At 33.5% G+C, this 21,096-nt stretch overlaps 1 protein-coding gene and 1 non-coding gene across 10 annotated transcripts in view; both read right to left on the minus strand.

Annotated features, from left to right (window-relative positions):
- The window catches only part of Tmem135 (transmembrane protein 135), a 228,762-nt gene that overhangs the window by 119,741 nt on the left and 87,925 nt on the right, over positions 1 to 21,096 (minus strand). For 7 of the 9 annotated variants that reach the window (XM_020177322.2, XM_020177321.2, XM_074081542.1 and 4 more), the window contains one exon: positions 15,037 to 15,102. The exons of the other annotated variants lie outside the window; for them this stretch is intronic. In XM_020177322.2, coding sequence (XP_020032911.1) covers positions 15,037 to 15,102 — 66 coding nt within the window. The remainder of the gene's footprint in view (positions 1 to 15,036; positions 15,103 to 21,096) is intronic. 9 annotated transcript variants of the gene reach the window in all.
- LOC141416497 (small nucleolar RNA SNORA70) lies at positions 4,318 to 4,452 on the minus strand. The gene has a single exon (XR_012441204.1). It is a non-coding gene; the product is annotated as a small nucleolar RNA SNORA70 (small nucleolar RNA).

Below are 21,096 nucleotides of genomic sequence, written 5' to 3' on the forward strand. Positions count from 1 at the left end.
AAGTGAAGGGATGTAGAGAGAAACAGACAGGTGGAGAGGAGGGAAAACTGGACATTACTTGCTTCCCAATCCAAACTACCTACCACTACTCATGCATATAATCAAAAAACAAAAACAAATCAAACATAAATCTGGTGAGGCCTGTACAGAAAAAAGTAAGCCATAAAAGAAATATTAAATAATACCACAAGAGTATAGTTCAGCAAAATACCCCCGTGGGAGATACTACAGTTTAAAAAAAAAGTCTGATTTCTTCACAAAAAAAGAACTACAAACAACTACTAAGCAAAACCAAAGAGAAGAAGAAATCAGCAGATTCTGATGACATATTAATCAATGACAGTGTCTGGATTCTTAGCTGAATACTTTATCTAAATTCTGAATCAAACAAAGTATAAAATAAAAAGATAAAGTTTTTCAAATATTTAAACTTTGACTAGATATTTGGTACTAAAGAATTATTGTTCCTTTTAAGTATGACAATGCTTTTGTTATCAACTTCCTTTCACCAATGAAATAATATAGGATCAGAGATATGCTCCCATATAAAGTGACAGTAGTTACAGTTGAAGATCAATGGTCGTGAGTAAAATTGCTGAATTAAGATAATACAGATATGTACGTTCATATACTATTATTTTCTTTGGTATATGATTTAAATTTTCTGTAATAAAAATTAATGTGAAGTTGGTAGAAAACAAGTTAAAATTCATGTACTGCAATATAAATTAATTTTGTGAGTTCATATTAGCATAACTACTAAAAATAAATTTTAAATAGTGTTACCTAGTACTTTGTACAGTAGCCTTAAAAAACAATGGCAATTTAACTGAATACAACAGAGTATCCTACTTATCAGCTTCTCAAAAAAGGTCTCCATAGTAATCTTAAGCAAAAAAGCATTCAACTCTCTTTAGTCAACATATGTTGTACCACAAAAATTTTTAAGAGCACTTGCATAAAGTGACAGTATTATCAACATGGAAGATGCCTCCTTTTCTAAATAATACACGAAACTGAAAATCTGAAACAACACTATAATGAAAGTAATTTCCTTTCAATGGTGCATATAAAACATATACATACTGTTCGGAGACTTCCAAATCTATTAAATATTAATCAGCAATTAAACTATGTTACATTTATTTACATTTTCTTTACAAAGCTCTAAATTAACAGTAATTAGCCCAAATAAACACAGTAAAATTGTTTTTAAAAAAATACTGAAAACCGCTGAGCTTTGATACATTAATCCAATCATGTTTGTATTGTCAAAGTAGACTTAGTTTTAAATTGAGGTAGTATTTGACTGAACACTCAACACCAAAGGAATTTTATCACGCATTTAGTTTTTCCTGCAAGTACTATAATGAATGATCTGCAGCAATATTCAATGGTATTTTTCAAAAGGCAAAGTTCAATATAATTTGAAGGAAAGAAAATATTTGGGGATGTAACAGATCCTATTTTGTTGACAAATATAAACTGTAGACTAAGAACCTAGTATAAAATAAGCATGATGTTATTCATTTAAACAAAACCAAGTGAAGAAAAATGACTGGAGGCCAGTAAAATTTTACATGAAAGGATATTTTTCTAAATGATTAGCCAACCAAAAGACAATTTCATTTTTGCCACAATTATTACTGGGAAAGTTAAGTGCTCTTTTAACAAGTTATATTGTAAATGTTACAAATCAGAAACGTTTACTGTGTAATAAAGAACATGACACTTTCAGTTAATTAATCAAATAAAACAGAAAGAGTATTTAAATCTATATACAAGTATATATTATCTGCAAACTGGTAATAAACAAAATGAAGAAACAGTATATTGCCTCTGAATATATTTTTCAATTTAAGTATGTAAGAAGCATAAAAACAAAACCAAGAAATATTTACCACAAAAATGATAATGCATTGGTGGTACAGTATTTTTTATTGTTCACCATAATAAAAAAAAAATCAACAGACCATCTATGAGTTTCTGGTTTTCTCTCAGGTCAAGCTTCAAAACCTTCTGCTCTAAATCTGTCACACTGGTAACCTTCAGGAAGCTCCTTGACATTAATGCTATTCTCCTTAATGTTAATTCCAAATTGTTTACCTAGTCTTCAAAGTTTTGGGTTTTTTTAAATGTAATCCTGTCTCACAGTGATTGCAAACAAATGCCTACTAGGGTTCCCTTTTAAAAAAAAAAATTCCTTGAAATTCCAGAATTTTTTTAAGTATTTTGGAGGCTAAATTTTCCAAATACTAAAAGACTATCAAAAGGAATAAAAAGAAAGAAACTAAGAAAAATATTGTCTGGCTCTTATTAAAAATCGTCCTTTTTTTCCGTCCTCCTTCCCTCTCCTCGCCTTCTGCCCTTCTCTCCCACCACCACTGCTTCTCTATCACCCAGATGGTTTTCTCTTCTCCACGGCATTATCTATAATAATCCTCACAGACAGCAGCCAAAGATACACTGGAATTAGGCAGAGGCAGCACTCCACAAAGATGGTGATTATGTTTATCACAGAGTACAGCTTTGAAGTCTGGAGAATATCTGCAAACAAGCAAGAAAGAATTTGAGGAGTAACTCAACTTTGGTCCTATATGACAAGGTTATGAAATAAAAAATGAGATTTTTGTAAAAAAGTTTTCCTGGAAATAAGTAGATTCGAGAGTATTATAATAGCAGAGCCTTTGTTTTGCATGACTGGTTTAAAAAGAAAAATGAAAGAAAAAAGAAAATTTTGAACATACTGCTCTATCTCTGGCCTTTCCAAATGATATATTTACGCACCTGATTTATATGGGACCATCCCAGGATACTGTCTGAGACTCAAAATGACTCTTCCCATTGCATATTTAAAATATAGCATCTTTCCATAATTACAAGTCTAAGACTTTAGTCATATTTTATATAAACAAAATGTTAACATGTATATGTAGTCTTTTCTGCCTTGCACTGTAAATTCATCATAAATTTATGAGAACCATTCAAAAAATCTATTTTAATACCAGCTTCACAAAGCATTCTTTTGAGATCTAAATATTTTTGTCAAACTAATGTTAGCAGAGGGATGCTGTCCATGCAGAGAGATCCTATCTGCTATCCTCATCACTGTACTAACTCTAATATGCTTGTAATGATTACAAAAAGTCTGATACTGCCTGGGATTCCTGAAAGGAAGTGTGAGGAAGGTCATGTGTACAGCTGGTATATTAGAGGAAAGAATGGACACATATAATTGGTTATGCCTTAAAAATCATGACAGCAATCCAGTAACAGAATTTTAAAATATTTTCTACTGTATATAATCATAGAAACAATACCCTCTGCATTGGAAAATGTGAATTTTTACATGATTCAAAAAATGACCAAGATAGTCTCTGTCTTCTGGGAATTTATGACATGTGGAAAACAAAAAACAATGCAAACTCTGGAAAAGGGACCAGTATAGGGATATGGAATCCTTAGGGAGAAATGTACACTAAAATGCTAGAACTTAAGCTAAACAGAATATAAATGCATGTGTACACGTTATAATGTTTTTTTCTTTCTTCTACTTTTTTTTATTTTTTGACTAGTGCTGGTAACTCCAAGCATGCTTGGAAAGTGCTCTACCACTAAGCACATTTTCGTTTCCATTTCCATTTTCCAGTTCAGCTAATCTTTTTTCTCCATTCTAGAGATGGAACCCCGGCCTCATGTCTGCTAAGCAAGAACTCTACTCCTGAGTTACATTCCCCAGCCCTATAGTTTTACATATAATATAAAGTTTGCATTTGCATTACAATTTATCTTGGGCTGCGGTAGCTTCTGCAACAAATTTATAATCTGAGTATATTTCTACAGAATTACTATGAATTCCCTAAGCTCACTGCAAGAGGCATCAGAAAATAATACTGGAGGCAAGTACTTCAAAGATGGTATGTAGGAAGGCATTATAACTGACCAAGACTCAAAACTGACCATAAAAGTATTTCACAAAATTAATAAATTTTTTTTCTCAGAAAGAAGTTAATCATGTTTAGAAAAAAAGCCATTAAGATGTGGCTTCTTCAAGTTTTAAATTCTGAAACTTATAAATAAAAGTATTCCCTCCCTGAATTTATAGTACGAATCAACATTCAATGTCCAATGTCTAATACTTGATGGTAAGTCAACGTAAATCAAACCCTTACTAAGAACTACAGAAGAGTCTGTGGAGTCAAAAAGAGCATACCAGACACATACCTGACCTGGAGAGTTTATTATCTCCCTAGCTTAAAAAAACATGTAACCCTCAATTCAGACCGCAAATGCTGTGTTTCATTTTATTTTTTTCAAACCTATCTCCAAGGTCCCTTAGAACAACCCACACAAGCAACAGGTTGTGTACACTACTGAGGAGGCTCCTGTTTACAGCCACTGCGTACCAAGTCCCCATGCGTAAGTGAAGCTAGTCAGCTTAATTGGCTGCATAGAAATGTTTTTTAAAGAAAAGAAAAATTAGGGCTAAGGACTTGGCACAAGTGGTAGAGCATCTGCCTAGACCCTAAGTTCAAACCTCTGTACCATTAAAAAAAAAAAAGGAAAATTAACCTAGTAGGGTTTTATGAGAAATCTGTTTCATATAGAATACACAAAAGCAGCAATGCGACAGTGGCTCACGTCTATAATCCTAGCTACTTAGGAGGCTGAGATCAGGAGGACCACGGTTCTAAGCCAGCCTAGGCAAAAAGTTCTTGAAACCCTCTCTACCAACAGCTGAACGTGGTGGCACACTCCCTGACATCCCAGCTCTTCAAGAGGCTGAGATAGGAAGAATCATAATTCCAGGCCAACTCTGGCTGCAAAAAAGAGTTTGTGAGACCCCATCTTAATAACTAAAAGCTAAGCATGTGTGGCATGTGCTTATCATCCCAGTTACTGAGGGAAATGTATAATAGGAGGATTATTTTCCAGGCTGGCCTAAGCAAAATGTGAGGCCCTATCTCCAAAATAACCAGTACAAAAATGGCTGAAGGTATGGCTCAAATGGCAGGGCAACTCACAAGTGTGAAGCCCCAAGCTCAAACTCCAACACCAGTAGTGCCAAAAAAAAAAAAAAAAAAAAATACAAAAGTGGCTACAACTATGTAGACAAGAATGTTCATTTTTAAACTATTAGAAAAAAATATTAAAACAACCCAAATGTCCAACAATAAGAGGATGAATAAATAAATTATTATGTATCTGTACTGCAGGATACAACAGTTACAAATACAACAATATGATAGTTACAAAGAATGAGCCACACTGGGACAGGCAGCAAATGGAAGGACATTCCTAAGTCATTTTATGTGAAAAAGGTAGTATAAAGACTGTACATGATCTAATTTTTATTATTAAAATAGACATACCATACATGTTATTTTTTATGCTGACAAAGATAGAGACATATATGTGAAGACCAATACAAAACAACCCAGAAGAATACATCATCAAACTATTATTCATGGTTGATCCAGAGGGTGAGAATGAGTGACAACGGAGAGTGAAAAGAGGAGATATTTTTTACCTTATACACTTCTACATACTTTGAAGCTTTGTCAAATAGCATCTAATACTTTTATAACTTTTAACAACCCAATGAAAACATTAAAAGATAGGAGGATGGTTAAAACAAAACATAGAATGCCAGACTGAAATTTCTTTTTTCATATATTTATATTCAAATCAGCTCCAATTAACCTAGAAATGCTCCATGAGTTAACTTTTTTTTTTCATAAAGTCCTCTGTAAGGGAGGGGGCGGAGTGGGTGGTAAGGGAAGGGGTGGGGGCAGGGGGGAGAAATGAACCAAGCCTTGTATGCACATATGAATAATAAAAGAAAAATGAAAATAAAATAAAGTCCTCTGTATGAGATTGGAATGTGGAGTATAAACAAAATGATGACTACACAAACTTCATTGGCTCCCTCTCTACTACATTCCAAAGAAACATGCATCAAAACATATGCAATGATTGTTGAATTTTACCATCACAAGAAAGGGGTCTGAGAGGATGATCTCTTTTATTTTGTAATTCTGAATTTGTAACTGGGAATTCTGAATAAATAGCCTTGTTTATCAAAATTCTTTTTAGCACAAACACAAAACTCTTTTTCTAAACAAAGGAAAATAAAGACAATATTAACTGAGTTTCAAAGGATAATACAGCTTAAGAAGGTTTAACTTTGAATGGCAAATAAAAAGTCCCTAGCCAGACATAAGTAATATTTCATGCTAGATGAGCAAGTGGCACAAGAATTTGATTTTGTTTTACTTCAAAATTAAGTCATTGAAATAGCTAGATAAGTCAGTGGCTAGACATTTTCTATATAATTTTACAATTTGGTTGGAAAACTCACCAATCTTTGAATTTAAAGTTGTAAAATAACCCTCAAAAGATTATCAGTAGTCAAAATATTATGAGCACAAAGCAAATCAAACAGCAACTACATGCACACACAACTGTGCAGAGACACACATACACATAGCCTGTTTCAGGCCATCTTACTGTCTGCACTGTGATAAAACAGAGTGTGGTTTGAAGATCCATGATGATTAAGGTCAAGATCTTTAAGATCCTCAAGGCCCAGAGGAGGGTGAGACTGAGTTCTGTCAGACTTGGCAGTTAAGGTTCCAACCCCACCACAATACTTTAGAACAGAAATAACTATTCTCCTTTCCCAGTTTTCATCTCATGTGAGCACATTAATCGGAATCTGGTTTTAGGTATTCTAGTAAGACCTCTTAGTACACATAATTTCCATGCCTGGCCCTCTAAACCTATTTCTTTTTACCATAGAGACAGTCTGTGAAGTCCCTTTGGCATATGCTCAAGCCAACTCTCTGTGGGAAATAAAGTATAAAAGTTTTATTAATGAACTCTTACTTGGTTTGACTTATCTTCCTATGTATGAGACACAAATCATGCACTGACATCTCTAAAAATTTAAAAATCTAAAAGTCCAAAAGAGTTTGAAAAAACAATAGGATAACACATTCTTACCTAATAACAAAAGCATTTGGTCAAACTATTGTTTTAGCTAAGACCCACTTAATTATAAATCATAAAACCAAAGTATCTACAACACTAATCATACAATAATAACTATATTTTCTAATGTATCATCTTTAAGCACTGTTTGTTAATTTTCCCTCTGTTTCATTAAATAACTTTCTATTTATTATACACCAATTTTAAATCAAAATGTGGCATATAACTGAGTATAAATCTGGTGACTCAAATCACTGAGTTTTACAAAATCATAATTTTATAAATCTTTGTTTTCCTATTTATCAGCTAAAATTTACAAATACATGTATGAGGCTACATGAGTATTATAATTATAATAATTTTTCAAATCTCCCATGGGAAAAATTAATCATCTTTAAATATGAACTTTATTGTAATAGGGACTCCTGAAGGGAAAAACTAAATCCCAGACTATGATCCTCAATAGTAGATTAATCTTTTTTAAAAAATCATCTACTTACATATCCTATACAAACAAAACTATGCCAAATCAAAACTTCAATTCGTTAAAGGAAGGGCCACTTTTAAAGAATGAAACCTCTTGGCTAGGATGAAGATTAGTAGTAGAGTGCTTGCCTAGCATGTGTGAAGAAATCAGTTCAACCTCCGGCACCAAAAAAGAATTGAAATATTTTATAACTTTAAAAACAGTACCTAGGACCAGGAATTGTACATAATAAACCTAGGACATCTTCTCTTACAGGAATTTTACTAGATTTATGATAAAAAGAATTCAGAATCCAAATTATAGAGGTTTCCATTAGTCAGAAAAGACAATTTGACTGTGGACTGAATAAAACATATAAAATATGCTTAAATCTGTGACTTCATAATACTAATTTTTAATACCTCATTCAACTTCGAAGATTTTAAGAAGTCAAACTCTTCATATTGATTACTAGTAAATAAAGGAGGAAAACTCAGGATTTTATTCTGCCTTTCCCATATGAAACATAAACAGATTTTCCCTTTACACGAGTACTCTGATGAAGGATCAATAAAAGAAAATCTCCACTTTGCAAGTATCATAAATACAAGAAATGACAGGCAAGATCATCAATGACTGCATTACTATGTAACTCCTGATGGAAGTAAACAAACCAGCAATGAAGTGTTTTTAGAAAGAAAGAAAGAAAATCACACCTGGATCTAATGAGGCCTCTAGATGCATTATTGCTTTGCAGTAAATACAAAAAACAGAATGAATACCATAGGAATCAGCGCTTTGTACTCTCATTTCTCCAATAAACAAATTTCTAGGAATCTAAAGACAGATGAATGGAGGGGAAGATAACCAATTAAAATAAATTTAAGATGTATTAGCCAAGTGGAATGTATGGACCTTATTTGGATTATGATTTTAACAAAGTACAAAAAAGAGAGAAAGAAAGAGAACTGGAAAAACATAAACATATTAAATATATGCTGGTGGTATTAATGAAAAGACAGTTTTTGTTGTTGTGGGGGTTTTCAGTTTTTTTGTTTTATTTTGTTTTGGTTTCACGGTGCTGGAAACTGAAGCACCTCATGCATGCTAAGCACACACTCTATCACTGAGCTACCCCCACCCCACCCAAGAAAAGATTTTAAGTGAGAAAAATGGAATTGTGTTTGTATTTTTGAAAAAGGAGAGTCCTATATAGTGATACAGTATCTCCAATTTGCTTCAAGATTACTGAGGGAAGGGGAGGAGAATGGCTGTGAATATAGAAAAAAAATGACAATCACTGAATAATTATTAATGCTGCATCATGTCTACATTGGAATCATTATCCTCTTTACTTTTTATAAGTATGAAATTTCCCATAATAAAAAATTTAATTAAAAATCTTTTTGTAAATTTTTCATTTAACAAAAGAAATGTTTGTAACATTGGGTTTCCATAAAGAGATAAAACTACATGTTTTAATACTTCCATCTTTCATATTAGTGTTTCCTCATAGAGTGCTTAATAACATCAACATTCCAGGCATTGGACTAGAAGTTACAGGCATGCAACATAATGAATTAATAAATTAAAATGAAAATAATTTCATTATACATAAAGCCCCTTATAACACAAAAATATTTAAGGAAAGGTGGTGAATCTAATTGGCACTATGAAATATACTTACAGAGTGAATAATATCTCATTTCTATAGTTTTAAAAATATAGTTAGCACTAGAAACTCCTTTTAATATATGCACTAAACATTCTAAAATTCATGATTGAACTGCTTTTGCTTAAAAACCTAAAATAATCAGATCTTTTCTTCTATGAAATTCTTCCTCAAAAACCATGCTATCAAATCATTATTGTTTCCTCACTATGCATTTTCACAAAGCAACATTTAAAGTCATATTTTTAGTACTGAACTCTGAAAATTTTGTTGAATAAAAAATAATTAACCCAACTATCCAGGTGTTATTAAAAAAAAAAGTCTATCTGAAATCAAACAGTCCTGTAAACCATATATGGGATATTCACTTAAACATTCTTTAATTAATTTTTCTAATAAGTTCTTTGGATCACACATAGTTAACAAATAAGTATCAGAGGAAACATTTTAATTCTTCTTAAAATAATTTCCAAAGTAATAAATGAGGTAAGTCTGATAGATGGAGCTTTTAGAGCTTAAAAGATTCTAAAATATTTGAAAGTTACAAAATTTTTCTAATTAGAGGAAATTCAGAACATGCTCTTAGAACAACAAAGACAAAAATTAATTAAACTCTTGGAATTTTTTACCAGTAGTGTTAATAGCATACCAAAAGTATGCTAATTCAAAAATTTCAGTGTTAATACATTTCATGGTATTTATGTATCATCACATATGGAAAACATTTTTTGAATTTTTATTTTTGGCAAATACTCTCCATCTTCTTTCATACACTTTATTAAAATAATAAGGTTTGTTATACTGATTTCAAACAGACTCCATAATATCCTTATTCAAAAGAAAATTGAGCACTTTAACATTATGCAGAAATATAGAGCCAGTTGCAGGGGGTATGCTTATAGTCCCAGTTATGAGGACACTGACAGGGAGGATGGCATGAACCCAGGAGTTGCCATTACATAGGGAGACCCCAGCTAAATAAATATATGTACATATACATATACATAAAGCTACAATAATGCAGTGCTCCTAAAAGAACTGTACAACACTTCTTAGTCATCCTCCTACTCTTCGGCAGGTTTTGACAAATGTGTATAGTCACATGCCTCTGTGTTATCACGATGCACAAAGGTCCCGTCACTCTAAAAGCCCCTCACTCTCACTCTGCCTTTTGTAATCAACCCCTCCTTCCACCTCCAATCTGTGGCAAAAACTGATCTGTTCTTGTACCTAATGCTTTTTCTTTTTCAGAATATCATATGAAATCACACAATATAGCATGTGGGGACTCAGTGAGCTTTAAAAGTCTGTAAATGCATGTCTTTCACCAGGGATGGAAGTTTTTAGCCATGCTTCTTGAAGCATTTTTTCTACACCAATCTTTTTGCCTTCTCCTCTGGGTTTCTTAAACACAAATGTTAGACATTTTCTATTGTCCCTCAGGTCTGTAGGCTCTGCTCATTTTTTCTAGTCTTTTCATCTTCAGATTATGCAATTTCTACTAATCTTTGTTCAGCTCCACTTATTCTTTTCTTCATCTCCACTCTGATATTGAATTCATATAATAAACATTTAATTATTTTAATATTTAATATTAATATTTTAGATGTTTTTTTTTTATTTTAAAATTTCTAGTTGGTTCTTTTTATACTTTCTATTTCTTTTCTAAGAACATCAATCTTTTCATTAATTTCAGTGCTACTCCTGACTTCACAGTGAAGAGTTATGATTGCTGCTCTAAGAACCCCATCTTATCATTCTAATCTCCAGGTCACCTCAGGTATGGCATTTGTTAATTGTTATTTTCCTTACAATTATTTGTGCTTTTCCTTGTTCTTGACATGTCAAATAATGTTGGGCTACATCTAGAAACTTTGAACACTGCATTATGTCACTCTTGGTCATGTTAAAGACTCAGTCTCCTAGAGAACTGATTTACTATTGTTTTTGTTTAAAATGTTGTAGTTATTGTTGCTGTAGGCAATCAACTCTATTAAGCTCAAAGGACATGTCCCAATTCACACTCTCTAGACTGTGGTTTCAATGTTAGTTCATTTTCCCAAGTATTTTAAGTGCTCTTTAATCTCTCTTCATACTTGTCACCTGAAGGCCAATCTACGAAAAGTGCAGGGGTCTGTCTATGCATTAGTTCAGTTCTGTACTATGTCTCCGGGGAATAAGTTCCACAGATGCTCAACTCAAAGATGAGTCTGCTACGTCACAGACAGAAACATTTAGGTCATCTTTCTCCTTCATTCCTCTCCACAATTTTTTCTGCACTCTCTGTCTCCGGGGCCCTTTTCTTGATTCTCCGGCTTTACAATTAGCATTTTTGACTCCTCATCACCTCAAAAGTTTCCTGAGACTACATAGGCCTCAAAGGTGAAGTGAGGAGGGAAAAAGAGCAAAAAGTAATAGCTCTTCTCCTCGTGCACTTTGAACACTAAATCAGACTTTTATTTTTGAAATCATATCACTTACTCAAGCTACCTAAATGATCTTTCCAACATGCTTCAGTCCTCTTCAATTCTAGGGTGTGTGGAAATTTGTATAATCACCTGTTTGAAATTAATAGTACCTACTGAAGCACCTCATGTAATACTTGTCATGATATACAAGTTCACCTGTTGAGGACACAGACAAATGATAAACAAACAAAATAGTAAAAATTATATTTGGATAAACACACAGGTACAAATGAAATTTCTATGAAAATTCCAAAACCCTGAAGTTACTTGCTGCTGAACTCATCCTAATGTTACATGTAAAATTCCTTTGGTATGATTTGTACAAAGTAAATAGTTCTTTATTTTCAAAGACTTGAATTTTAAAATCCAACCTGTATTTTCTATGCCTACTACCACATTTACTATATAACCAAAAAATGCAATGGGTGGTTGGGTAGGGGAGTTCATTGGGACTGGCCTTACCTATATAGAAATAATTACTTCCATGGTGTAAAGCTTTTCTTATTAGGATCAAATCAAACTGTTATCTTAAGAGCATTTCTACTTTTTGAAAAATAAATCCTTAACGTTCCATAGTTAGGCAGATATTGTTTAGACATTGTTTTGTTTAAGGACAAAATTATGGGCTATTATTTTTTAAGTCAAAAACAGAGTCAGGCTCATGCCTGCAATCCTAGCTACTTGGAAGGGTAAGAACAGGGGGATTAAGGATTAGGCTTTAGGCTTGAGGCCAGCCCAGGCAAATAGTTTTCGAGACTCCATCTCCAAAATAACCATAGTAAAAACCAGACTAGAAGTGTGGCTTAAGCAGTAGAGTACCTGTTTTGCAAATGTGAAGCCCCTGATTTCAAATGCCAGTCCCACAAAAAAAAAAAAAAGTTAAAACCAAAAGTAGTATCACTATTATAAAGCAAATAAGGGTATTTCAAAAAATACAGCAGAGCATGGTAGCTGTAGCACCTGTAGCCCAAGGCTCAGGCAAGAAGATAGTAGTTGAGCCTGAGATTTTGAGGGCAGCCTGGGCAAAAACAGCAAGACCTCCATCTCTAAAGAAGAACTTTAAAAAAAATTATCTCAATATAAAAAGACACAGAGTTGGTACAACAAGTCCACCAAACTTAAACATTGTGATCTCATAATTTTTCAAATCTCAGTTTTGGCCCTTGGCTTTCTGATCTCTCCAAAAATATTCAAAAATAAATTCTGTCCATTGAGTATGAAAAAATGTTATAGCACATTATCATGGTATCTATTTAAAGCAGATTTAATGGCAAAGATAAAATGTTCTGGGAAAACATAACTTCTGAAGTTCAGTGTTTATGATGTCATTCAGGCAGGGACCATAAAACTTTTTGGCATGGGTTTCAAAAATTGTGAAAATTTTAAGTAACTGCCAAAATTTAATATTGTTGTGATTCACAGAAATAGAGAACTTAAGAATCCACACATTACTTAGACCTGTCTTCTGCTTCTAGCAGTTTAATATCTGTACCATCCAGATTGAAGACTATAAGAAGTAAAAATTTTTTTCACAAGCAAGATAACAATCCCACAACCTCCCTGAAGCTCCCTGTAGCTTTTCCTCACCCAGAAGTGATGGTCAGTGGATTCAATTTATCTCTAACTTTCTGTTCTTTGGTCATCAAAACTCATTCCTTCCCAATACATTGCAGAGATAGGTTTGAGATTTCTTTGCGGTCATCTTGCTTGTTATAAATACTCCCTTTCAAATTTCTCCTTCCTTTTTCTCAAGATCCTTTTCCACACTTTTCTTTGGATGCTATTCATTTTTCCCATATGCTTTTGTTTAAGAGCTTCATTTGAGCTGCTGCTTAAAAAGAAAAAATCGTATAATTCTGTAGGTTAAATTTTAAATTTTTTTTTATTTTATGTCCTTTTTGGCAGTACTTGGAGGTTTGAACTCAAGGCTTCATGCTTACTAAGTAGGTGCTCTACCACTTGAGCCATGCCTCTAGGCCTTTTTTCTCTAGATACTGTGGAGATAGTATCTCATTTTTTGCCTGGACCAGCCTGGACTTCAATCCTCCTGTTTTACACTTCTTGCCTTTGCTAACACTCTGTTGAGTAAATGACACATTCCATTTTCAGATTTCTTAAAAGACAAGAAAAATGTGTATCTTACTCATTGTAAAAACAGAAGGTCAAACAGTGCTTAAACACTTTGTCCAATGTTAATACCTGTTAACCAGACTGGTCACAAGGAGCAATACCAAATAACTACAGAAGAAATGGGTGGAAAGCCATTACCTAATTCCTCTTCACTAAGTGAAATAAGGACATAAACAATTGATACTGATATGCTCAGGTGATTATTCATAAAACTGTGTTATATACATTTTCTCTACCTTCCTGTAACAGAAGACAAAGTTCAAAAGTTCACTAGCCCATAGGTAAAAATGTAGTAATAAATGAAATCATTTTCTGGCATTCTAGACAAGATAAATAGGTCTGACCTTATTACCAAGAAGACTTTCTCAAAATAGCACTGCTTACTGAGATATGAGGAAATCAATTCATAGACATATATAGGCTAAAATTAAAGCAAAGTGATTTGCTAATATGCAAGTAAATATTTCAGGGTATATTATCGTTTAAATGATGGCACATCTGTGTCTAATGAGCAAATATATCAACCAATCAATTTTAGAATCATATATAATTCTACTTAACTCCTTAATTACTCACTCCCACTATTAAATATTTAGGTAATTGAGTCATAAATATTATGTTAAATGATAAAGAACATAATTCCAGAATAGGAAGCACTATGTTTTATTTTCTGATATTTACTAGTATAATAGTAAAAAGAACACAGCAATGTAACATTACATTCACCTTCAACCTAAATATGTCTCAGTGAGGAGGAAATAAAAAGAAAGAGCATAATTAGCCTGGTAATAATTTTAGAATGGAAATTTACTTCAGGTGATAGAATTTTTTTAATTAACAGGAACAGTTAGAAAAAAATCAAAACTTAGAATTTATATCTTAACTGAGTCTCAATAAGAAGCAACACACAAAACACTTTTCTTTTTCCCCTTCTCTCTGCCTGTGTAAAATGTGAACACTTTAAATTATTTTATCCTAAGAAATAAGTATCAGTTCTATATAACATAAAATGGAAGATATAAGAAGATAAGGGATTATTTTCATTTATATATACATATATAAGTTATTATTAATGTGTCAATTTTAAGAGTAAATCAATTGGTAACCACAGATTATTTTCAACCTAAGATCTGGTTCCAATAAACTGTGACCTAAAATAAATCTGTATATCATATATTCAATATAATGTGTATCGAATATTTCTCTGTCTGTTACACAAAGCAGCATAGAATTAACCGCACTTTATATTTTGGAAATTATAAACTACTAATTAATAACTAATAATTATATTAAAATTCTCATCTTACTTCTCCATTTCTTAATGTTGTAATGGTTCCTCTTGCCACACCCATTCTAAACAGTGTTTCTGTGGCCTGTGGGAGGGAAAAAAGCTAAAATGTATCATCTATACACAACTGAATATCCCACCCCAAAACTATAAAAAAAAGTCCAGTACTATTACATATCCAGCAACTTTTAGAGAACCCATCAATATAGCACAATAAGAGCCAGAAGTTCTAAATTACACACCAGAAATATAACTTTCACAATCTTTTGAGAATGTTATCAAGAGCTCAAGCCAAACTGTTTCAAAAAGTTATTTTGATCTGTTTGCATTTTTCCAGGTCAAATTTTCAAATTAGTTCACCTAGATAAGTTTATTCCTAGTTTGATAAACAAAAATTAAGATAAAATTCAGTATTTGGATTCAGTTCAGAAGTTACCATTTATTCTGAATTTAATTTTGAATTCAGTTCAAACCATTTTCTCTAATAAAACAGAGAAAGAGGATGAAATAATTTAGTAATGTCCAATATTAGGTAACATCCCCAAATAGCCATTGCTTTCATAGGCTAACAATAAATAATTAGAAAAGGAAATTAAGAAAATAATTCCATTTTAAAAAGCATCAAAAAATTTTAGAACTTAGGAAAAACCTTAAACATGGGGATTTAAAAAAAAACTTTTCCACAGAAAACAATAAGCCATTGATGAGGAAATTAAAGGTACAAATAAATGCAAAGATATTTTTTGTTCCTGATTGGGAAGACTTACCACTGTCAGTATCACCTAAAGTGATCAACAGTTAACAAAGTCCCATTGGCACTGTTTGGAGAAAACCCAAACCTAAAATTTGTATTTATCAGCATATTATGAACATCCTTATCCACACCCCAAAGGTAAGGAAAGCCCAATTCCCATCTTCTGTATCAGGAAGCTAATACTGTGCAAGAGAATCAAGAATAGCAGTGTATGCAAGTACAGAAGTAAAGAAAAGACTGCAGGTGGCTATCTCTGGGTTATAAAAGTAAGGCACTGGAAGAGGTAGAGAAGAATATTACTGATTATCAAATTCCTTCGACACTTCTCTTGAATTAAAATCTTTTAAATTTTTAAAGAAGTGATTAACAGTGCCCAACTTCACAATGATGTCAAATATTCTACAATTTTAATAGAACAGTGCTCATGAGACTGCGACTAAGAAGATCGTCCTTTGAGCAGACTATCTTGAGCAGACTAAGGTGTACTTTGAGTATGACACCAATGGAATGAGACTGAGTTGTAACTAGAGAATCAAAATTGGGAGAAAACTGATAACAAATGTTTTTAGAAGAGACTTAAACAAGTTTTTAATGGCCAGGTAGAGGTCAGTAGTCAATAAGATGGAGAAGAAAAATAGATACTGAATGAAGAAAGTTCCTGCAGAAGGCAGGATCAAGAGCACACATAGCAATCTGTAAGCAATTTAAAAAGGAAAAGGTACAAATATACCTAAACTCTCCCCCTTCTCCTCCCCAGTCACTCTCTTTCTTTCTAGTCCTTCTCTTCTTCCCCTCCCCGAACTAGGAGACAGGAAAGTCTGAGAAAATACTGACTTCAGGACAAGCATGAGAGTATATAATATACACAAAAGAGAAACAAAGAAGTAGAACACAGAACTGACGAGAGTACTGAGAAGTCCAGCTAAAGCTGAAAACCCTAAACCTTTGTACAGCTCCACATAGCATGGCATTAGAAACCTAGAGGGACTTGCAGTTTAGGGATTGTTAAGGCAAAGTAAGCAAGGTTATAGAGTAGACGGGTGAAAAGGTAACTTCCGTAATTCAACTTCACTAGTAAATATAGTATGTAGTTTATAAATAAAAGCAATGTTTTTCTAAAGCTTTTAAAATGAGAGATTGCAATCTTCAGAACCTTCCTACACATAGATACACACACAGACTTCATGAGGTGTGAGAGTTGGTTCTAAATGCTGTGTTAGAAAATTCTAAAAAAAAGCTTTCAGGACAAACTGGCAGATATTGTTTAGACATTGTTTTGTTTAAGGACAAAATTATGGGCTATTATTTTTTAAGTCAAAAGCAGAGTCAGGCTCATGCCTGCAATCCTAGCTACTTGGAAGGGTAAGAACAGGGGGATTAAGGATTAGGCTTTAGGCTTGAGGCCAGCCCAGGCAAATAGTTTTCGAGACTCCATCTCCAAAATAACCATAGTAAAAACCAGACTAGAAGTGTGGCTTAAGCAGTAGAGTACCTGTTTTGCAAATGCGAAGCCCCTGATTTCAAATGCCAGTCCCATTAAAAAAAAAAAAAAAAAGTTAAAACCAAAAGTAGTATCACTATTATAAAGCAAATAAGGGTATTTCAAAAAAATACAGCAGAGCATGGTAGCTGTAGCACCTGTAGCCCAAGGCTCAGGCAAGAAGGTAGTTGAGCCTGAGATTTTGAGGGCAGCCTGGGCAAAAACAGCAAGACCTCCATCTCTGAAGAAGAACTTTAAAAAAAATTATCTCAATATAAAAAGACACAGAGTTGGTACAACAAGTCCACCAAACTTAAACATTGTGATCTCATAATTTTTCAAATCTCAGTTTTGGCCCTTGGCTTTCTGATCTCTCCAAAAATATTCAAAAATAAATTCTGTTCATTGAGTATGTGAATTCAGCACAATATGAATGTTAATTCCAATCTATAATTCACTGGGTGATTCAAAATATGCCATTATTGAGGAGAGGTTAATCACATACTCAAATACAAACACAAATTATAAGTGAATTGAATACACTATGATAAAATTTTACTAAAGTATATAAAACTAAACATTGAAAGATCTATTTACAGAATTTTTTATTAAAGAAAAGAAAGCTTCTCATCAATGATGTACTTTCAATTATTCTATTCTTAATGATATATAGAGAGATTTACACATTACATCTTTGTTTCTTTTCAGACCATGCATAATTGAGTGATGTGATTTTTAACAGTACTCATCTATGTCACGTTAGTTACTCTATATATTTGAGAAGGACAGGGGAGAGGGAAGTACAGCAAGCATTTGTTTGCTAAAAATAATAAAGTATACAACAGTTTATCAAAACCAAATCATACTATTTTCTATGTCTCAAAATAAAAAAAAAGAGCAATTCGAAGATCAAATTCCTTTTCTTTACCCTCTCCAGCTGAATACCAAATTTAACGTTTTGTTTCCAAGTGAGGCATTTTATCAGCTTTCCCAGCAACATTTTAAGGATGGCTCAGCCTAATGACACTGGCTATTCAGCTAAGTGCCCTTTGTCTCTATAGGAATGTTCTGCAGTCTGCAACTTTCTTTCAACCCTACTAAAGAGATTGGTTTTAATTCACCTGTACCTGAACAACTACTAAATTTATCAATAATAAATTCTTGCTTAAAATTTCCTTCTCAAGTTTTATTCCATCTAAGATGATTTTTACTAAAAAAACATTCATTTGACATTTTCTATCTCAGTGATAGCAGGAAAAGAAACCTGTATACAGGTCCTTGTTTAAAAACAGGTTATCAAGAGATTGCTTTAAAGAACTTGCAGAGTTCAAGATTGTATCCTTGTGTGTGTTTCTATATGTACAAAAAGCAAAAATATCTGGAAAAATATATACTGAAGAGATAACAACCTCTGAATGATTTATTCTTAAATTTCTGTTTCACAAGGCACATGTGGTAGTCCCCCTTATCCACAGGAGATACACTCTAAGACCCCCAGTACAGCCAGAAACTGTGGATAGTACCAAAATCTATATACTATGTTTTTCATATATATGTATATATTCCTATGACAAAGTTACAAATTAGTCACAGTAAGAGATTAACAATAAAATAGAGCAATTATAACAAAATACTGCATAACTTACTTAAAAGTTATGAATTGTTTCTTTATGGAATTTTCCATTTAATAGTTTTGGACCATGGTTGAACTTGGGTAACTGAAACCACAGACAAAGAGGGTATTGTAAAGGGGTAGAGTCCCTGCTTGCTTTTTATTGTTTTCCCAATTTTAGCTTAGTTTTTGTATTGTTTTCTAGGCCTTCTTTATCTCACATTATCAGGTATTGCTGATAAATTTCTCTTATAAAAATGACAAAAGTAGTATATATACATGGTTAAAAAAAATAAGGGAAACAAACTACAAGTTGGGTGTCTCTTATCCAAAATGCTTGGAACCATAAGTGTTTGGAGGATTTTTTTTTAATATCCACATACGCAATGAAGCCATCTTGGGTATGTGACCCAAATCTGAACAGGAAATTCATTTGTTTCAAATATACATGTCCTCTTATGCATATAGCGTGAAGACAACGTTACACAATATTTTCAGTGTGCTTGTGGTTTAGGGCGGTTTTTCTGTTCTTTTGATTTGGTTTGAAATTTTCTGGTGATGATGGAATTAGAACCCAAGGCCTCCTACTTGCTAGGCAAGAGTGCTATCAGTTATGCCATGGCCACAGTCCTCTACTGACTTATCTTAAAGTTTCAACAAACTTCATGTGTTTATCTCATGGAACACAGTTACAATAGCTATTTTGAAAGCTTTGTCTGATAAATTCTCATCTAGTAGTCTTTCTCTTGAGAAGTACACAAGTTTTTATGCTTTGCAGATTTATTTTGGGTTGGTTCTATACATTTTGTTTATCATAAAAAATCCCCTGGGGAATAATGATTTGTGGAGAGAGGTGACAACAATCACCTGGCTAGGTTCAGACTGAAAATTCTGCCTGATATTCAGTGGGCACTAGTTCCATTGTTGGTTCCGTTTCCCGTGTTGCTTTGGGTCTGTTCCATGTCATTCTGGGTCATTCTCAGAATGATTCACAGGTAATTCTGGTACTTGGATGGCAGTTTTAATTGTAGTTTTGCTCTTAAAGCCATCGCTTTGCTGCCTGAATATGTCCTATGCCCATGCCAATTAGAGGTGAGCCCTATACTCATACCAGTTGTAACTCAGACTTAGGAGACCCATTTTTCTGGCTCTTCATTTCTGGGATCATCTCCCTGTTGTCTGGTTCATTAGACCTCTTTTTTCCTGGTCCACTGCCATAAAAATGGAGTTTCTCTTTGGATTTTGACTGCTTGCACTACTGTTATAGCAGTAGCCATGGTAAGGGAGAAAAGGGAGAATACATTATATTCATACAAAGTGACTAGAAAAATGAAAAAAAACTGGAATGCTTCCTTTCCTCTTAGAACTTCAGAAGCTCCTTTTCCTTCCATATTTTGTTGGTCAGAAAAACACAAATAAGTTTTCAGTTTTTAACTACCTGCACTAGTTTGCTTCACCTTGTAACCAGGTCCTACCCCTGGAACAGAGTAAAGAGAAAAAAAGAAAAAAAACACCAAAAAAGACTTCATTCCCATCACAAACAGGGGCCCCTGTTCCCTGTTTTCTAGCTAGAAAGAAAGATAGGCTTTCTCTCAGAGGTGTTGCTAAAGAGAAGTGAATTTCTTGCAAGCAGACCAGCCCTCTCTAGCTGGTTATTTCCCAGTACAGCTACAGTGCATCCATGTCCTGACCAAGTATTCCTAAAGTACGCACTGCTTCTGTGAACCTCCCGCAGGTACATGCCACAGCAGCTCATCTGCACTTGCAGGCCATTCCATCCTCATTTAGTGGCAGCTGCCACAATAGCTCCAGCTTTCTGCCCATATTGTGCCCCTCCACCTGGCACTCTCTCCCAACACAGCAGGTATTTTCAGACCTGCTCTACCTCATCCATACTGTGGCCACATGACATGACATGGCCTCTGACCTCCAACAATTTTCTACACTACCAGCAAACCACATAGGTACCAAACTCTCTTATAAAAAATTAAAAGCTAAGCTTGAGGGAGTAGGAAGAAGAAAAACCCCTCTTAATACTTAGTTCCTTTATTTTTTACTCTCACTTAGCCTTAGTATAGTACCTGCTACATCTGGACCCCTTAGCTTCCTTCCACTTTTGCCCCTTTTAGTACTTAACAATCTTTAAATAGCTAATCAATCCTTATATTAAGTTTTTAATATTTTTCCTATTCAAACAACTTATGTGGTTTCTATCTGTACAGTGGATTCTTAC

Source organism: Castor canadensis, chromosome 1, assembly GCF_047511655.1.
Source record: "Castor canadensis chromosome 1, mCasCan1.hap1v2, whole genome shotgun sequence".
Taxonomy (NCBI): domain Eukaryota; kingdom Metazoa; phylum Chordata; class Mammalia; order Rodentia; family Castoridae; genus Castor; species Castor canadensis.